The 16,907-nt window shown below is 44.5% G+C and overlaps 1 protein-coding gene across 4 annotated transcripts in view; it reads right to left on the bottom strand.

Moving 5' to 3' along the window:
* Positions 1–16,907, bottom strand: part of CLSTN1 (calsyntenin 1) — a 76,852-nt gene that overhangs the window by 21,214 nt on the left and 38,731 nt on the right. For 2 of the 4 annotated variants that reach the window (XM_069949096.1, XM_069949093.1), the window contains exons 3-8: positions 13,754–13,783; positions 6,645–6,840; positions 2,694–2,902; positions 1,552–1,701; positions 1,220–1,405; positions 462–710 (exon numbers count right to left, since the gene is read on the bottom strand). In XM_069949096.1, coding sequence (XP_069805197.1) covers positions 462–710; positions 1,220–1,405; positions 1,552–1,701; positions 2,694–2,902; positions 6,645–6,840; positions 13,754–13,783 — 1,020 coding nt within the window. The remainder of the gene's footprint in view (positions 1–461; positions 711–1,219; positions 1,406–1,551; positions 1,702–2,693; positions 2,903–6,644; positions 6,841–13,753; positions 13,784–16,907) is intronic. The other 2 variants (XM_069949095.1, XM_069949097.1) reach the window with 1 other exon arrangement.

Genomic DNA, 16,907 nt, shown 5'->3' on the forward strand with positions numbered 1-16,907 from the left:
ACATCTGATGCTACTGACATAAAGAACATCTATATAGTACATAATAGGGAGAGAAGCAGGTCCCATAGTCCGCTCCATCAATGACTGCACACATTATGACACACGGTATAAGAGGGGTCATTATACAGACCCAAAGTCAATAAGGGCGGCTGACAGATAGTTGCTGCATTGCAGTATCCAGCCCTCTGATGCTAGCAACTCGTCATGGAAACAGAAATCAATCTGTGCCATACGGCACATCAATATGCTGGAGCCTGGATAGATTTACAAAGGCGTCACTACATTATGTGGTTATCATAATGCAGCTTCCTACCTCATCAGAGATATGTGACGCTCAAGGACTTCAACTATTGTGGAACTACAAGATCCACTTTTGAAGTCAGAGGCTGCCTGGATGCTGAATTACTTATAGATTCTATGTGTACAGTCATGTGTTATGTGCGTCTTTGCTATAAACCTACCTGTCTTGTCAGAATTACACAGGATGGTCTCCTTGTCGCGTCCTCCTGGTCCGTGCCTCATCCACACAGATATGACAAATGGCTCTTTCAGGTCGGTAGTCACAATCCCATCAGGAATCTTGACGGCTTGTGTGCCATTGAACTCAAACACCTGATCGCTGTCATGGCCATTATCTGTGGACAGCCCCATGGTCCAGTTGGCGGTGGTGCTGGGAGGAGGCAGAAGCTCAGCGGTGCTGGAAGAGGCGCCTATAGTAACATACAATATAAGGACATGACTTCATGTAACATGCTATCATCATATAATCACTGTAAAAACTCTAAACATAAAGGAAATTGATAAAATTGTTACACTGATGGTATATTTTGGTATATTTTCAGAATAGGTTCCAATGTCTGATCGATCAGTCAGCTGATTGGCAGAATCTTGGCACTCGTATATACACAGTGAATGAGGTCGAAAGCCGCTGATTCCGTTCACTGCAAAATGGCCGTGCCGCGTTATTGCTGACAAGCTCCCATTGAAATGAATGAGAGCTGAGCTGCAGCAGACCGGCATGGCCAATGCACAATGAACTAAACCATCTGCTTCTGGCCCTGTTCAAGATGTATATGCCCTAGCCATGGTTTTGTTGATTGGCAAGACTGCTGGGTGACGAATGGCCAATCCTAGGGATTGCCCATCAATATAAATGCCCATTGCTAATGCTAGTTATCCAATAGCCTAAAATCCAAATAAAGCAGCTTGTGGCTCTCACCGCACAGCCTGTGAATGGACTTCTCAGAATAGGTATCGCGATCACACCCCTTGCCGATGTGACTGGTTTCCAGTTGTACTGTGGCCTGAATGGAGGTAATGGGCTCATCGCACGTCTCCAGATGCATTCCAGGGAACAGCGCCAAAGATCCAGTGCCAGGCTCGTACTCTATCCTCTTACTCCAACCTATAAGGGAAATGCAGACGGTACTGAGCATCACTCCCTGCTTCTCATAATATGCCCATTGCACCAAATTTTACTTTACTTTTAACGTCAAACCCTGCTCAAAGCTAAGAAGCAGAGATGCCAGCTATGACTTACAAATGACCCACCTTGCCAACTTGCTTTACATGTTGGTTTAATGTTGATCTTGACCAATATGTCCTCACTGGCCCTCTTCTTGCCGCAGTCATAGGCGGTGACTGTGAGCTTATACTGGCGATCTTTTCCATAATTCAGCTTCTCTGTGTTCTTGATGTAACCTGCGGCAGAACAGGTCACGAGGCGTTACTGTAAACGTATAGTGTCACAATAATGGGAAAAATAACATGGTTGGCACCGGAGAAGTTCCTATCCTTATGGGTGAGACAATTCCACGTAAGCAGGAAACCACCCCCATGATCATGGGAGGCCATGTCTGAACACTATACCAGATCTATCAGCTCCTATCTGCTATAAATGCCCCCTGTTAATAAGTTAACCAATAGAGATTGGAGGTCGATCAGCTCTGATCTGCAAGGAGATCTTCCAGTAAGGCCTTCCCACCACAGGGGAAGCGCAGTATTACACAGAATCCTTTCATAAGGATGGGTGGTCTGTGTACGGCAGGACAGGGCAAGTTATGAAGACACGTTCTATAACAGCAATCCTCTCCATTAACAGGATACACCAATAAAGATAGACAACCCCTTTAATGTATGTGACCGTGTAAACATTCCCTATTGGAATCTGTATAATAACACAGACTAATGGGAGTGACACCCCGTGACTGTTGCCAAGCAACTACATCACCAATCTACAATCTGACAGTCTGGTTGCTAGGTGGGCATCGCTTAACAACCGGTCTCAGTTCCTAGGAAACCTTCTCCCTAGTAACCAGTCCAATAAATCAAGCAGGCAACTCCAGGCTCAGTTGCTAGGCAGCCCATTGCCTAGAGACAAGTCTCTTATTTAAATTGGTCAGAGTAAAAAGTGACATCGATTAGCCAAAGAGCAGGAGAAGGTCCGCTCGTTGGTCGATTGGATCTTTTGAGTGGCCGTAAAATTCATTGGTATAGGACCGCACATCTCTCTATGTAAACAGGAAACGTACTACAAATAACAATGAATGTAAATGGCCACATGAACAACACAGCAATTGTTTGTGTGGCCCGGCTAAGTAATTTCTCATGTCTTGTACAGGCACCGCAGCGAGATCTTGCCGGTTGGTGCCCATTTGCAGCAGCGGATACAGTTGTGGTGATGGGGACCTTACCGTCTTTGTCGATAGTGAAGGGGACATCAGGAGTCACAATTTCATAGCTGCAGATCTGGCTGAACTGTGGGGAGCAGTCGGCATCCACAGCTTCCACCTTCAGGATATTGTCGTACTTCTTTCCCTCGATGACCGTGGCTTTGTAGGACTTCTCCTTGAACACTGGAGCGTATTCGTTCACGTCATTCACCTGGATGTGCACGGTTGCCCTGCAGCGAGGTAATAACATAATTGAGGTTAGATCAGCTGCGATGGAACTTAATGCAGGACGCCTAATAACTGGAAAAAGGAGCCTCGGGGGAGCGGGAGCCACATAGGGACTGATCCTCTGTTACACGAAACCTCAGGACCAAGACTCTACAATGCGACTGTGAAGGAGCAGTAACACCAGGGCGCACATTTATCTTACACCAATAACAGGGCAAGCAATATAACATAGGGTAAGAGCCCTGTTTTTGTGACTGGTGGGAGTCCCAGTGCTCAGACCCATAGCCTTTAATTTAAGGATAACCACTTTAAAGGGGTATTCCCCTTAAAGATAACTTCCGATATGTTGCTGCCCATGGTGAGACTAACAATTCCTTCCATACTTGTTATACTCTATCCAGTCTCCTTCCCCCCATTCTGAGCTGCTGCTTTCTGCTTAAGACACAAAAATTAGTGTGTGAGCCTCTCTCTCTGTCTAACCCTCCTCCTCCCTTGTTTATATCAGCTGTCTCAGAAGGAAGAGGGGAGGAGGGGGAGACAGAGGAAAAACTTCACACACAGATTTTTGTGTCTTAAGCAGAAAGCAGCAGCTCAGAATTGGGGTAGGAATTGGAAGGAATTGTTTGTCTCACCATGGGCAGCAACATATCAAAAGTTATGTTTTAGTGGAATACCCCTTTAAAATGGCTTGTAAATCGAAGGCAAAGATAGAAATTATATTGGATTTGAAGACACTGGATTGACAAGACAGCTCTTACATTACGGATAGGGAACCATCGCCCTTCAGTTGTTGCAAAACTACAATTCCCATCATGCCTGCAAAGCCAAAGCTTTATCCTTACATCAATGAGCGAACCTGTCACAGTGCAGACAGACATGTGATTCTGCTGCCGGCAACTGAAGTGAGCAAAATCTAGGCAGAATCGTGTAGTAAATTATGTACATAAATTACTTTACAAGCTTCAGAAAACGACCTCTAAAACATTGATGACGGACGGAGGTTCCACAGCGGTTGCTGACTGTCGGCATCATGCCCCGCATTAAATATGCATGGCCATTTTATTTTACAGTAAGGGATGGGGTCACGATGATGACCCTTTAATGATACAGACAGGCGGCTAGAAAGTGAACTGTCTCTGTCTATGTGTTTCTGCAGAGATGGGGAACCTTCAGCCCTCCAGCTGTTGTAAAACTACAATTCCCATCATGTCTGGACAGCCAAAGCTAAAGCTTTGGCTGTCCAGGCATGATGGGAATTGTAGTTTTGCAACAGCTGGAGAGACGAAGGTTGCCCATCCCTGGGGACCCCATTAAAGTCAATGGGGTTCACTAAGTGTCTGACATCGAGGTCTGTAAATATCGTTAATTTGCTCCTACGAAGCGACTGTGATGGAAATCCTTAAAATCTCCCTCATGAAAATATACCTTTAACACATTAAGAAGAAAATGTCCAAACAGAATGCTACATTGTAAGCTTATTAACATACATAAAGATACAAAGAAGGCAATATGTCGATGTAACAAGCATGATAAAGAGGGTTGCAATGTTGGCCTTGTGTTTTTGGATTAATAAGATCACAGATTAGGATTCAAGCAGATGCTGTATGTACCTTTTATTCATCATATATCCAGGTAGACTGCATTAAAAGGGGAACTCAGGTGCAATTGTCTTTCAAATCAGCTGGTGTCAGAGTTATATAGATTTGTAATTTAATTCTATTTTAAAATCTCCAGTCTTCCAGTACTTATCAGCTCCTGTTTGTCCTGCAGGAAGTGGTGTATTCTCTCCAGTGTGACACAGTGCTCTCTGCTGCCACCTCTGTCCATGTCAGGAACTGTCCAGAGCAGCAGCAACTCCCCATAGAAAACCTCTCCTGCACTGCAAACTGGAAATAATACACCACTTCCTGCAGGACATACAGCAGCTGATAAGAACTGGAAGACTGGATTTTTTTAATAGAAGTAAATTACAACCTTTGGCCCTTCAGCATATATTGTGAGAATCAATTTCTTCACTTTGGTTTCCACCTGAGCTGCTGCCGTGCACAGAGACGCCATTGATCAGCTAGAACAGTAAATGACGCCCCTTGAGAAAGCGAAAGAGCGCGAAACGTGCGTCTGGGTTAGTGACACTACAGCCACCATGGGTAGGCATATGTTTGATTTAGAGCTTATAGTAGCAACAGGTGATGCATATTGATGCGTAGGGCACCTAGGAGGCCATGCGGATACACTGCATGTTTATGAATAGTGATTCCAATGCTTACTATTATGTGTATATATTAATATGAGATGTTAAATACTGTGGATTTGGGCTGTCATTTTTTACTGGATCCTTTTTGCACTATACTTATTTATGTTGTAGATTTTATAATCATGATAATAAAAATTGTTAAAACTATAGCCTTGCGGTGTATGAATTATAGTGTATAGGGGCTATAATTAAAGTATGGTATTGTGGACTAAAATATAAAGGGAAATTAACTCTGATATGTATATATTTAGAGTGTCCATTGGAACTATTGTGTATAAAATGTCAGGAACTGTCCAGAGCAGGAGAGAATTTCTATGGGGATTTACTGCTGCTCTGGACAGTTACTGACATGGACAGAGGTGGCAGCAGAGAGCACTGTGTCACACTGGAGAGAATACACCACTTCCTGCAGGACATACAGCAGTAGATAACTACTGAATACTGGAGATTTTTAAACAGGAGCACATTACAAGTCTATATAATTTTCTGACACCAGCTGATCTGAAAAAACAAAAACAAAAAACATTCACCAGAGTTCCCCTTTAAAGGAGAAGTCCGGCGAAAATTTTTATTAAAGTATTGTATTGCCCCCCAAAAGTTATACAAATCACCAATATACACTTATTACGGGAAATGCTTATAAAAGTTCTTTTTTCCCTGCACTTACTTCTACATCAAGGTATCACTTCCTGGATAACATGATGATGTTACTTCCTGGATAAAATGGTGATGTCACGACCCGACTCCCAGAGCTGTGCGGGCTGTGGCTGCTGGAGAGGATGATGGTAGGGGGACACTGAGGGACACAGGGCACTGGAGGGACACTGAGCATCTCTCTGCCATCATCCTCTTCAGCAGCCACAGCCCGCACAGCTCTGGGAGTCGGGTCGTGACATCACCATTTTATCCAGGAAGTGAAGCCTTGATGCAGTATTAAATGCAGGGAAAAAAGAACTTTATAAGCATTTCCCATAATAAGTGTATATTGGTGATTTGTATAACTTTTGGGGGGCAATACATTCCTTCATAAAAATTTTTGCTGGACATCTCCTTTAAGAAATTATCAGTTACCCAGCATGCATCCCAGTAACATAACAAGCTCTGAACACGGCGATGGTTGACATCTCTCTTTCTCTATACAATATGTCACAGTGAAGTGTAAAAAATTTTAATTGGTGGAGGTCCAAGTGCAGAGACTCCCATGAGCAGGAGGAGAGGGGAGAAGCGTACGCTTAATATACACATGTGGGAAACTTATGACCTATCCATGGGATGAGCTGTAAGTGTCCCCTAGATACAGGTCCCATCTGATCCCATCAGATCAAGGACGTCTGAGGCCCCCTGCAGTCTGTCCACCATCGCTGGCTGTAGGACAAATGAAAAGTTTGACTTTCTTTCCTTATAGGGGTATTCTCACCTCGATCCATATGGCATAACAGGCTAATGGCTAATAGGACATAACATCCCTTTAATCCCATTGGCGTTCTTACTTGTGGGATTTCTTTGCGTTGGAGCCGTCTGGTCCTTTGCCGCAGTCGTAGGCTTGAATAGTAAAAGTGTAGTCTTTCTGCAGTTCACAATCCAGCTTCTCAGTGGAGCGAATGACTCCCTCGCCCGTGGACTTGTCCACCACCATGGCCTCGAACGGAACATCTTGGTCATGAATCTTAAAGCCGCAGATCTCCCCTGAAAACGTCATGAACAAAAGAAAGAAGAAAACAATAGTTACTATCAGAAACTGGCTACGCTTAACCCTTTCACTGCCCAAATCTGTCAAGCCCATAAACAGGAGCAAGCGGGCAGAAAAAGGGTTAATGTCGTGCACACAACAGGGTGAGAAATATCAACGGAGGATATTGAAACATAATCAAAAGAAAGAAATAAAATATGACGAGTCGGCAGCCAGGGGGGGGGGGGGGGGGGGGGGTTGTGAGGGTCTGTGGACAAGGCAGAAGCACTGTGCTTTATAGATGGGGTGAGTCCGGGGACTGCAGGTGCCTGCCTCACAAGCAAGATCAGTCTCTGGCATCCATTCATGCAGGATAGAGAGAAAAATAAAAGATATATATATGTAGACAGGCATTTCACAGGAGAACTCGAGATTTACACTAAAAAAAAAAAAAATACAACAAAAAAGAAAAGGAAGAAAAAAAAAAAAAAAGAGAGAAACTAATAGAAGGGCATGCAGCCGAGGCGGCTGGTGCTGATGCCAGGGAGCCGGGCAATGTTAGAGGTTATAAAGCAGAGCTGGGTGAGAGATGGAGAAAGCTTCAGCTCCGGCACCACTCAATGGTGGATACTTCATTACCAATAAGATTGGTTTCATGGGTCGGGATAAAAAAGACAAGTAAGTCAATCAGATTAAGTCTTCCTGTGCAATGAACCTGGCTAAAATTAGGGAATCAAGTGCAAAAAAATTCATGGGAGGAAAACAGAAATATCCGCCAGCTCAGACATCCATGTCAGGAGTGGTGTATGTGCGGCTGAGGAATACACCTAGAAATAGGGATTTATATAGGGATGTATATACGAGAGGGAGCGTGCAGATAGACTGTGTGTCTGAGCGTCACCTCTATGGAAATGTATAACAGATGGCGCCTCTGTGTGTATATGAGCAGCTCACATACAAGAGACAGCAGCTGTCTGGGTGTAGTGGCACTGCAAGTCTCAGCAAGGATTGGGTGGACTCATCCTGCAGAAGTGATGGACGCTGATCTATGCCTGGATCTCATCTACATGGAGGACATGCTGTGTGAGCTGGAGCGCTGATACACGAATGGCTTCTAGATATTCATAGATTCTGGTTGATCTTATAAACTAAGCAGATTAAGACATCACGATGACAACCTATTATATGGCGTCTAAGCTTCACTATGGACGATGTAATAAGACTGGATAGAAGATGATACACTGCAGAGAGGAAAGAGTGTATATATAGATAGATATAGCTGTGCTTCTCATACTGGGGCAGTATACATGTATATATAGATAGAAATAGCTGTGCTTCTCATACTGGGGCAGTATACATGTATATATAGATAAATATAGCTGTGCTTCTCATACTGGTGCAGTATATACATGTATATATAGAGGGATGGGCTGTGCTTCTCATACTGGGGCAGTATACATGTATATATAGAGGGATAGGCTGTGCTCCTCATACTGGTGCAGTATACATGTATATATAGAGGGATGGGCTGTGCTTCTCATACTGGTGCAGTATACAAGTATATATAGAGGGATGGGCTGTGCTTCTCATACTGGGGCAGTATACATGTATATATAGAGGGATGGGCTGTGCTCCTCATACTGGTGCAGTATACATGTATATATAGAGGGATGGGCTGTTCTCCTGATACTGGTGCAGTATATATGTATATATAGAGGGATGGGCTGTGCTCCTCATACTGGTGCAGTATATACATGTATGTATAGAGAGATGGGCTGTGCTCCTCATACTGGCGCAGTATACATGTATATATAGAGGGATGGGCTGTGCTCCTCATACTGGTGCAGTATATACATGTATATATAGAGGGATGGGCTGTGCTCCTCATACTGGTGCAGTATATACATGTATATATAGAGGGATGGGCTGTGCTCCTCATACTGGTGCAGTATACATGTATATATAGAGGGATGGGCTGTGCTCCTCATACTGGTGCAGTATACATGTATATATAGAGGGATGGGCTGTGCTCCTCATACTGGTGCAGTATACATGTATATATAGAGGGATGGGCTGTGCTCCTCATACTGGTGCAGTATATACATGTATATATAGAGGGATGGGCTGTGCTCCATATACTGGTGCAGTATACATGTATATATAGAGGGATGGGCTGTGCTCCTCATACTGGTGCAGTATACATGTATATATAGAGGGATTGGCTGTGCTCCTCATACTGGTGCAGTATACATGTATATATAGAGGGATGGGCTGTGCTCCTCATACTGGTGCAGTATACATGTATATATAGAGGGATGGGCTGTGCTCCTGATACTGGTGCAGTATACATGTATATATAGAGGGATGGGCTGTGCTCCTCATACTGGTGCAGTATATACATGTATATATAGAGGGATGGGCTGTGCTCATACTGGTGAGGTATACATGTATATATAGAGGGATGGGCTGTTCTCCTGATACTGGTGCAGTATACATGTATATATAGAGGGATGGGCTGTTCTCCTGATACTGGTGCAGTATACATGTATAGAGAGAGGGATGGGCTGTACTCATACTGGTGCAGTATACATGTATATATAGAGGGATAGGCTGTGCTCCTCATACTGGTGCAGTATATACATGTATATATAGAGGGATAGGCTGTGCTCCTGATACTGGTGCAGTATATACATGTATATATAGAGGGATGGGCTGTGCTCCTCATACTGGTGCAGTATATACATGTATATATAGAGGGATGGGCTGTGCTCCTCATACTGGTGCAGTATACATGTATAGAGAGATGGGCTGTGCTCCTGATACTGGTGCAGTATACATGTATATATATATAGAGGGATGGGCTGTGCTCCTCATACTGGTGCAGTATACATGTATATATAGAGGGATGGGCTGTGCTCCTCATACTGGTGCAGTATATACATGTATATATAGAGGGATGGGCTGTGCTTCTCATACTGGTGCAGTATACATGTATATATAGAGGGATGGGCTGTGCTCCTCATACTGGTGCAGTATACATGTATATATAGAGGGATGGGCTGTGCTTCTCATACTGGTGCAGTATACATGTATATATAGAGGGATGGGCTGTTCTCCTGATACTGGTGCAGTATATATGTATATATAGAGGGATGGGCTGTGCTCCTCATACTGGTGCAGTATATACATGTATATATAGAGGGATGGGCTGTGCTCCTCATACTGGTGCAGTATACATGTATATATAGAGGGATGGGCTGTGCTCATGATACTGGTGCAGTATACATGTATATATATATATATAGGGATTATATATAGGGATGGGCTGTGCTCCTCATACGGGTGCAGTATACATGTATATATAGAGGGATGGGCTGTGCTCCTCATACTGGTGCAGTATATACATGTATATAGAGGGATGGGCTGTGCTTCTGATACTGGTGCAGTATACATGTATATATAGATGGATGGGCTGTGCTCCTCATACTGGTGCAGTATACATGTATATATAGAGGGATGGGCTGTGCTCCTCATACTGGTGCAGTATACATGTATATATAGAGGGATGGGCTGTGCTCCCAATACTGGTGCAGTATACATGTATATATAGAGGGATGGGCTGTGCTCCTCATACTGGCGCAGTATACATGTATATATAGAGGGATGGGCTGTGCTTCTCATACTGGTGCAGTATACATGTATATATAGAGGGATGGGCTGTGCTCCCAATACTGGTGCAGTATACATGTATATATAGAGGGATGGGCTGTGCTCCTCATACTGGCGCAGTATACATGTATATATAGAGGGATAGGCTGTGCTCCTGATACTGGTGCATTATATACATGTATATATAGAGGGATTGGCTGTGCTCCTCATACTGGTGCAGTATACATGTATATATAGAGGGATGGGCTGTGCTCCCAATACTGGTGCAGTATACATGTATATATAGAGGGATGGGCTGTGCTCCTCATACTGGCGCAGTATACATGTATATATAGAGGGATAGGCTGTGCTCCTGATACTGGTGCATTATATACATGTATATATAGAGGGATTGGCTGTGCTCCTCATACTGGTGCAGTATACATGTATATATAGAGGGATGGGCTGTGCTCCTCATAATGGTGCAGTATACATGTATATATAGAGGGATGGGCTGTGCTCCTCATACTGGTGCAGTATACATGTATATATAGAGGGATGGGCTGTGCTCCTCATACTGGTGCAGTATATACATGTATATATATATAGAGGGATGGGCTGTGCTCCTCACACTGGTGCAGTATACATGTATATATAGAGGGATGGGCTGTGCTTATACTGGTGCAGTATACATGTATATATAGAGGGATGGGCTGTGCTCCTGATACTGGTGCAGTATACATGTATATATAGAGGGATGGGCTGTGCTCCTGATACTGGTGCAGTATACATGTATATATAGAGGGATGGGCTGTGCTCCTCATACTGGTGCAGTATACATGTATATATAGAGGGATGGGCTGTGCTCCTCATACTGGTGCAGTATACATGTATATATAGAGGGATGGGCTGTGCTCTTCATACTGGTGCAGTATACATGTATATATAGAGGGATGAGCTGTGCTCCTCATACTGGCGCAGTATACATTTATATATAGAGGGATGGGCTGTGCTCCTCATACTGGTGCAGTATACATGTATATATAGAGGGATGGGCTGTGCTCCTCATACTGGTGCAGTATACATGTATATATATAGAGGGATGGGCTGTGCACTTCATACTGGTGCAGTATACATGTATATATATAGAGGGATGGGCTGTGCTCTTCATACTGGTGCAGTATACATGTATATATAGAGGGATGAGCTGTGCTCCTCATACTGGCGCAGTATACATGTATATATAGAGGGATGGGCTGTGCTTCTCATACTGGGGCAGTATACATGTATATATAGAGGGATGAGCTGTGCTCCTCATACTGGCGCAGTATACATTTATATATAGAGGGATGGGCTGTGCTCCTCATACTGGTGCAGTATACATGTATATATAGAAGGATGAGCTGTGCTCCTGATACTGGTGCATTATACATGTATATATAGAGGGATGGGCTGTGCTCCTGATACTGGTGCAGTATACATGTATATATATATATATATATATAGAGGAATGGGCTGTGCTCCTGATACTGGTGCAGTATACATGTATATATAGAGGGATGGGCTGTGCTCCTCATACTGGTGCAGTATACATGTATATATAGAGGGATGGGCTGTGCTCCTCATACTGGTGCAGTATACATGTATATATAGAGGGATGGGCTGTGCTCCTCATACTGGTGCAGTATACATGTATATATAGAGGGATGGGCTGTTCTCCTGATACTGGTGCAGTATATATGTATATATAGAGGGATGGGCTGTGCTCCTCATACTGGGGCAGTATACATGTATATATAGAGGGATGGGCTGTGCTCCTGATACTGGTGCAGTATACATGTATATATAGAGGGATGGGCTGTGCTCCTCATACTGGTGCAGTATATACATGTATATATAGAGGGATGGGCTGTGCTCCTGATACTGGTGCAGTATACATGTATATATAGAGGGATGGGCTGTGCTCCTCATAATGGTGCAGTATACATGTATATATAGAGGGATGGGCTGTGCTCCTCATACTGGCGCAGTATATACATGTATATATAGAGGGATGGGCTGTGCTCCTCATACTGGTGCAGTATACATGTATATATAGAGGGATGGGCTGTGCTCCTCATACTGGTGCAGTATATACATGTATATATAGAGGGATGGGCTGTGCTCCTGATACTGGTGCAGTATACATGTATATATAGAGGGATGGGCTGTGCTCCTCATAATGGTGCAGTATACATGTATATATAGAGGGATGGGCTGTGCTCCTCATACTGGTGCAGTATACATGTATATATAGAGGGATGGGCTGTGCTCCTGATACTGGTGCAGTATACATGTATATATAGAGGGATGGGCTGTGCTCCTCATACTGGTGCAGTATACATGTATATATAGAGGGATGGGCTGTGCTCCTGATACTGGTGCAGTATACATGTATATATAGAGGGATGGGCTGTGCTCCTCATACTGGTGCAGTATATACATGTATATATAGAGGGATGGGCTGTGCTCCTGATACTGGTGCAGTATACATGTATATATAGAGGGATGGGCTGTGCTCCTCATAATGGTGCAGTATACATGTATATATAGAGGGATGGGCTGTGCTCCTCATACTGGTGCAGTATACATGTATATATAGAGGGATGGGCTGTGCTCCTGATACTGGTGCAGTATATATGTATATATAGAGGGATGGGCTGTGCTCCTCATACTGGTGCAGTATACATGTATAGAGGGATGGGCTGTGCTCCTCATACTGGTGCAGTATATACATGTATATATAGAGGGATGGGCTGTGCTCCTGATACTGGTGCAGTATACATGTATATATATAGGGATGGGCTGTGCTCCTCATAATGGTGCAGTATACATGTATATATAGAGGGATGGAATATATATAGATAGATTGGTACAATAACCATTATAACAGACAGAGTGATGTTATAATCGGCAGAATTTCCCTTTTCTTTCCTGATGTGGATGTCTGACGCTCGATATTTCTAACCAATGGGGGGGTCACATAGCAATTCAGTTTGAGTTTAAAATAAAAAATTTAAATGTAACAAAAAAAATTATAAAACAAAAACAGTCAAAACAGAAGATCTTAAAAAGGGATCAGAGTATCTTCTGTTTAACCCCTTCAGAGCCAGTGCGCAGCAGCAATTCACACACTGCGCACTGGATGGCGCTGAAGGAGTCAAGGGCTGATTCCCCATTTTCAGAACCAAAAAAGTTAGTGGGTTAATAAGTCATAAGAGGATAGAAAGAACCCTTTATCACCTTCTTTGGTGACTGTCACCTCAAAACTCTCTAAAGGGAGAAAAGATAAACCTGTGTCAGTAAATGGGGAGAGAAGGGACGGTCAGAGAGAGACACACACACACAACCCAAGCCCCCATATCCAGCCAGTATACCTGCCGTATCCTCTGCTGCTGCTGAATAAGGCTGAAGGGAGAAAAAGAAACACACAACCTCTCATGTAGACAATGAGCGCTGCAAAGTAACGTCCCTGCCATACGGTGTTGGAGGAAGCATCACATGCCATGGCAGAAGGGGTTAAAGTGCCCTTGTCACCTGTACATTATGTTATCGGAAAATCCCTTTAAATGGTAATAATTCTGGCTGCTTACAGAAACCACAGGAAGCTTACTGCATGAATGAGGCACTGTATGGTAAAGATTGCATATCTGTCTTCAGTGGGCTCCCCCTAGTGGTGGATGCAGGCAGGCAGAATTTTACTGGAAAAACAAAAAAACTTAAATATATATATGTTAATAATAATAGTCCTGACACTAAATCTGGCCATACACATTAGACAAGTGCTGCTTGGACCATATGGATATGTAATATCTTGATAAGTAAGGATTGGGCACGTTCCTGACCGCTATGTTCTTGCCGAGATAAGCGGCCAGACCAGGTGTCTGGCAGCGCTAACCCCCTCATGAAGAGTACATGCATCTTATGTGTACGGCCAGCTTTACATTTCATGTGGGTTATAGGACAAAACCATCTGGAGAAGCCCATAGGCCGACATAAGACTGATGCCCAAAGCCACTCATATCGACGAACAGACCTGGACTTGCGGTGACAGGGGAACTTTAGAAACCAAACAAAAACAATGAGAATGAGAAGCGACCCTTGTTTTCTGCATAACCCATAGATGACATTTATTATTGTTATTACAATAAGGCTGGAGGTCAGACCGAAGCGTTACATAGAACAATGCAGAACACTCTAGAACAGACAGTGCATTGGTTTAGTATATAGAACCTTCTAGGCATTTCATGGGCTACAATAATAAACCATTCACGTGTACCTGTGGAGAGAGGTGCAGTGCTTTGTCCTATTCACATCTGCAGAACAAACATGTAACCCTTCAGGGGCAAGAGGTTAATCTGCGCTTCCTGTGACCCTCTGAGCGAGCGGGACCCGCTTACTGGTGAACAAATAGGTCCTGTATGTGTCAGCTGGAGTTCGAGGGGATGTAGGGCAGAGCTCTGTATCCCCCACCACCAGCACGCCAACCCCTGCGTGTCCAGCAAAGGGCTAAACTAACACTCATGGCAAAAAAGCTTATAATATCGTGTTTTCCGATTCTTAGTAAAGACAAGTCAAAACTTTCCTAAGTGCCCTATTACACGGAACGATAATCGGTTGAATCGGCTCTATCTGGCCAATTATTCTTCCGTGTAATAAACATAACGATCATCGGCTGATCGTTGATTAAAGTTTGGACCTATAATTGTCGAGCGCCGACTGATGTCGCTACGTGTAATAGCGGTGCGCGGTGCAGCTGACGATTTGCAAAGCGCATACATAACCTGTCCATGGTCCAGGGCTTCCCTTGCGGTCCTCTTCTCCTTGGATCTCGCACGCTGCAGCTTCAGAGCTGACAGTTGGCTCAGCCGATCACTGGCCAGGACCAGCATGGCCAGTGATTGGCTGAGTGGCCTGTCAGCTGAGAAAGGCCGCTCTGAAGCTAGAACGCGTGGGACCAAGGAAGAAGCAGAGGGCAGGAGGAGCCCTGGACCATGAACAGGTAATGCATTCAGTTTAAGCAAGGTCTGCAAGGACATCTGTAACGATGTCCATGTAGCCTTTGCTAAACGATTATCGGGCCGTGTAATAGGTCCAGTAAACAAGCGCCAATCTAGCAGATGGGCGCTCGTTTACAATTATCGGGCCGTGTAAGGGTGCGTTTACACAGCTTCAGGCCCATTATAGTAAACAGTGGATTCATTGGCTCCCAGTATACAGGGAGACACAACAGAACAGGCCACCCTTCAGGCTTACATACACCACCAAGCTTTGTGTGGCATAAAATGTTTGTTTTAGTGACGGCAGCGGCGCTCTCGTACAGGATAAGGCAGGCGGTGACGCTTTCGGAGGACTCCACCAAACCCCTCGCAGGATTCCCCCATAATTGCAGGCTCTCCCATGATAAAGCCTCTCCAGCTTTATACTGGGGATGAGTAAGCTCTGAGCTCATTCAGCCATCGGCTTTGTGTACGGTAACGCTAATAAAGCGCAGCCTCCTGTTACGGCGTGCAGAGATGTTCCACCGCCGCTCACCTCGATATACATGTATGAGCAGCTAACAGCATTTGGCAGCTGCCTGCTATAAAAAAATGGTACTGTCTTGAGTAATTACCGTCTGCAGCTGAGTCCCGAGTGATACAACTTTATTAGAAGTGATGGCCGGGTTCACAGAGGCGCTCAGCTCATACTGAACCAAGCGTGACCACTGCAATCTCCTGGAGGTCTCTGGATCCCTTACACAGGGCTCAACATAAGATGTCAGATTTAAAGGGGCCAAACAAAGACGCTCCTATGCAGCAAGAAGCCTATCATCCCACCAGGGTTGTTTGGTTACATAGAAACGATGCCTGTCCGGTCTCTTCTCGAGCTCTGGGGGGGGTCACATCCGGTCTTGCATCCCCCTCAGCCCATTGGTGGACGCTGGTAAGGCATCCCAGGGGGTCAAGAACAAGACAGGTTACCCATAAGCCTTAGTAATCTCCTTGAAGGTGCAGGAAAGGGAAGGGTTGTGCAATAGGCCGCATCCTTGTGCACTCTTATGCATTTGGATAATAGAGAACTGAAGCTTTGGCTGTCCAGGCTTGCTGGGAATTGTAGTTTTGCAACAGCTGGAAGGGCTGCGTTTGACACCCCTGACGTAACATCCCTGACATGTGACAGACATGTGACCCCTTTACGGCTTCTTACTAGGATACATAAAATGTGCTTAATGCGAGAACAACCCCGACCAGATGTTCCAGATCCTGCGACGGCTATTCCATTGTAGCACAGAGAAATCGGCGTGAAGAGAGACAAGACAAGGCTTTCTCCTAACAAGCGGCCGATCCTGTAACACGGCCTTGTATGGAGAAGCCGCAATCTGCCGGTGGGTTTTTATCTGCTCCCAGGAGAGACC

The sequence above is a fragment of the Dendropsophus ebraccatus genome, chromosome 12 (genome assembly GCF_027789765.1).
Source record: "Dendropsophus ebraccatus isolate aDenEbr1 chromosome 12, aDenEbr1.pat, whole genome shotgun sequence".
NCBI classification, from domain to species: Eukaryota; Metazoa; Chordata; class Amphibia; order Anura; family Hylidae; genus Dendropsophus; species Dendropsophus ebraccatus.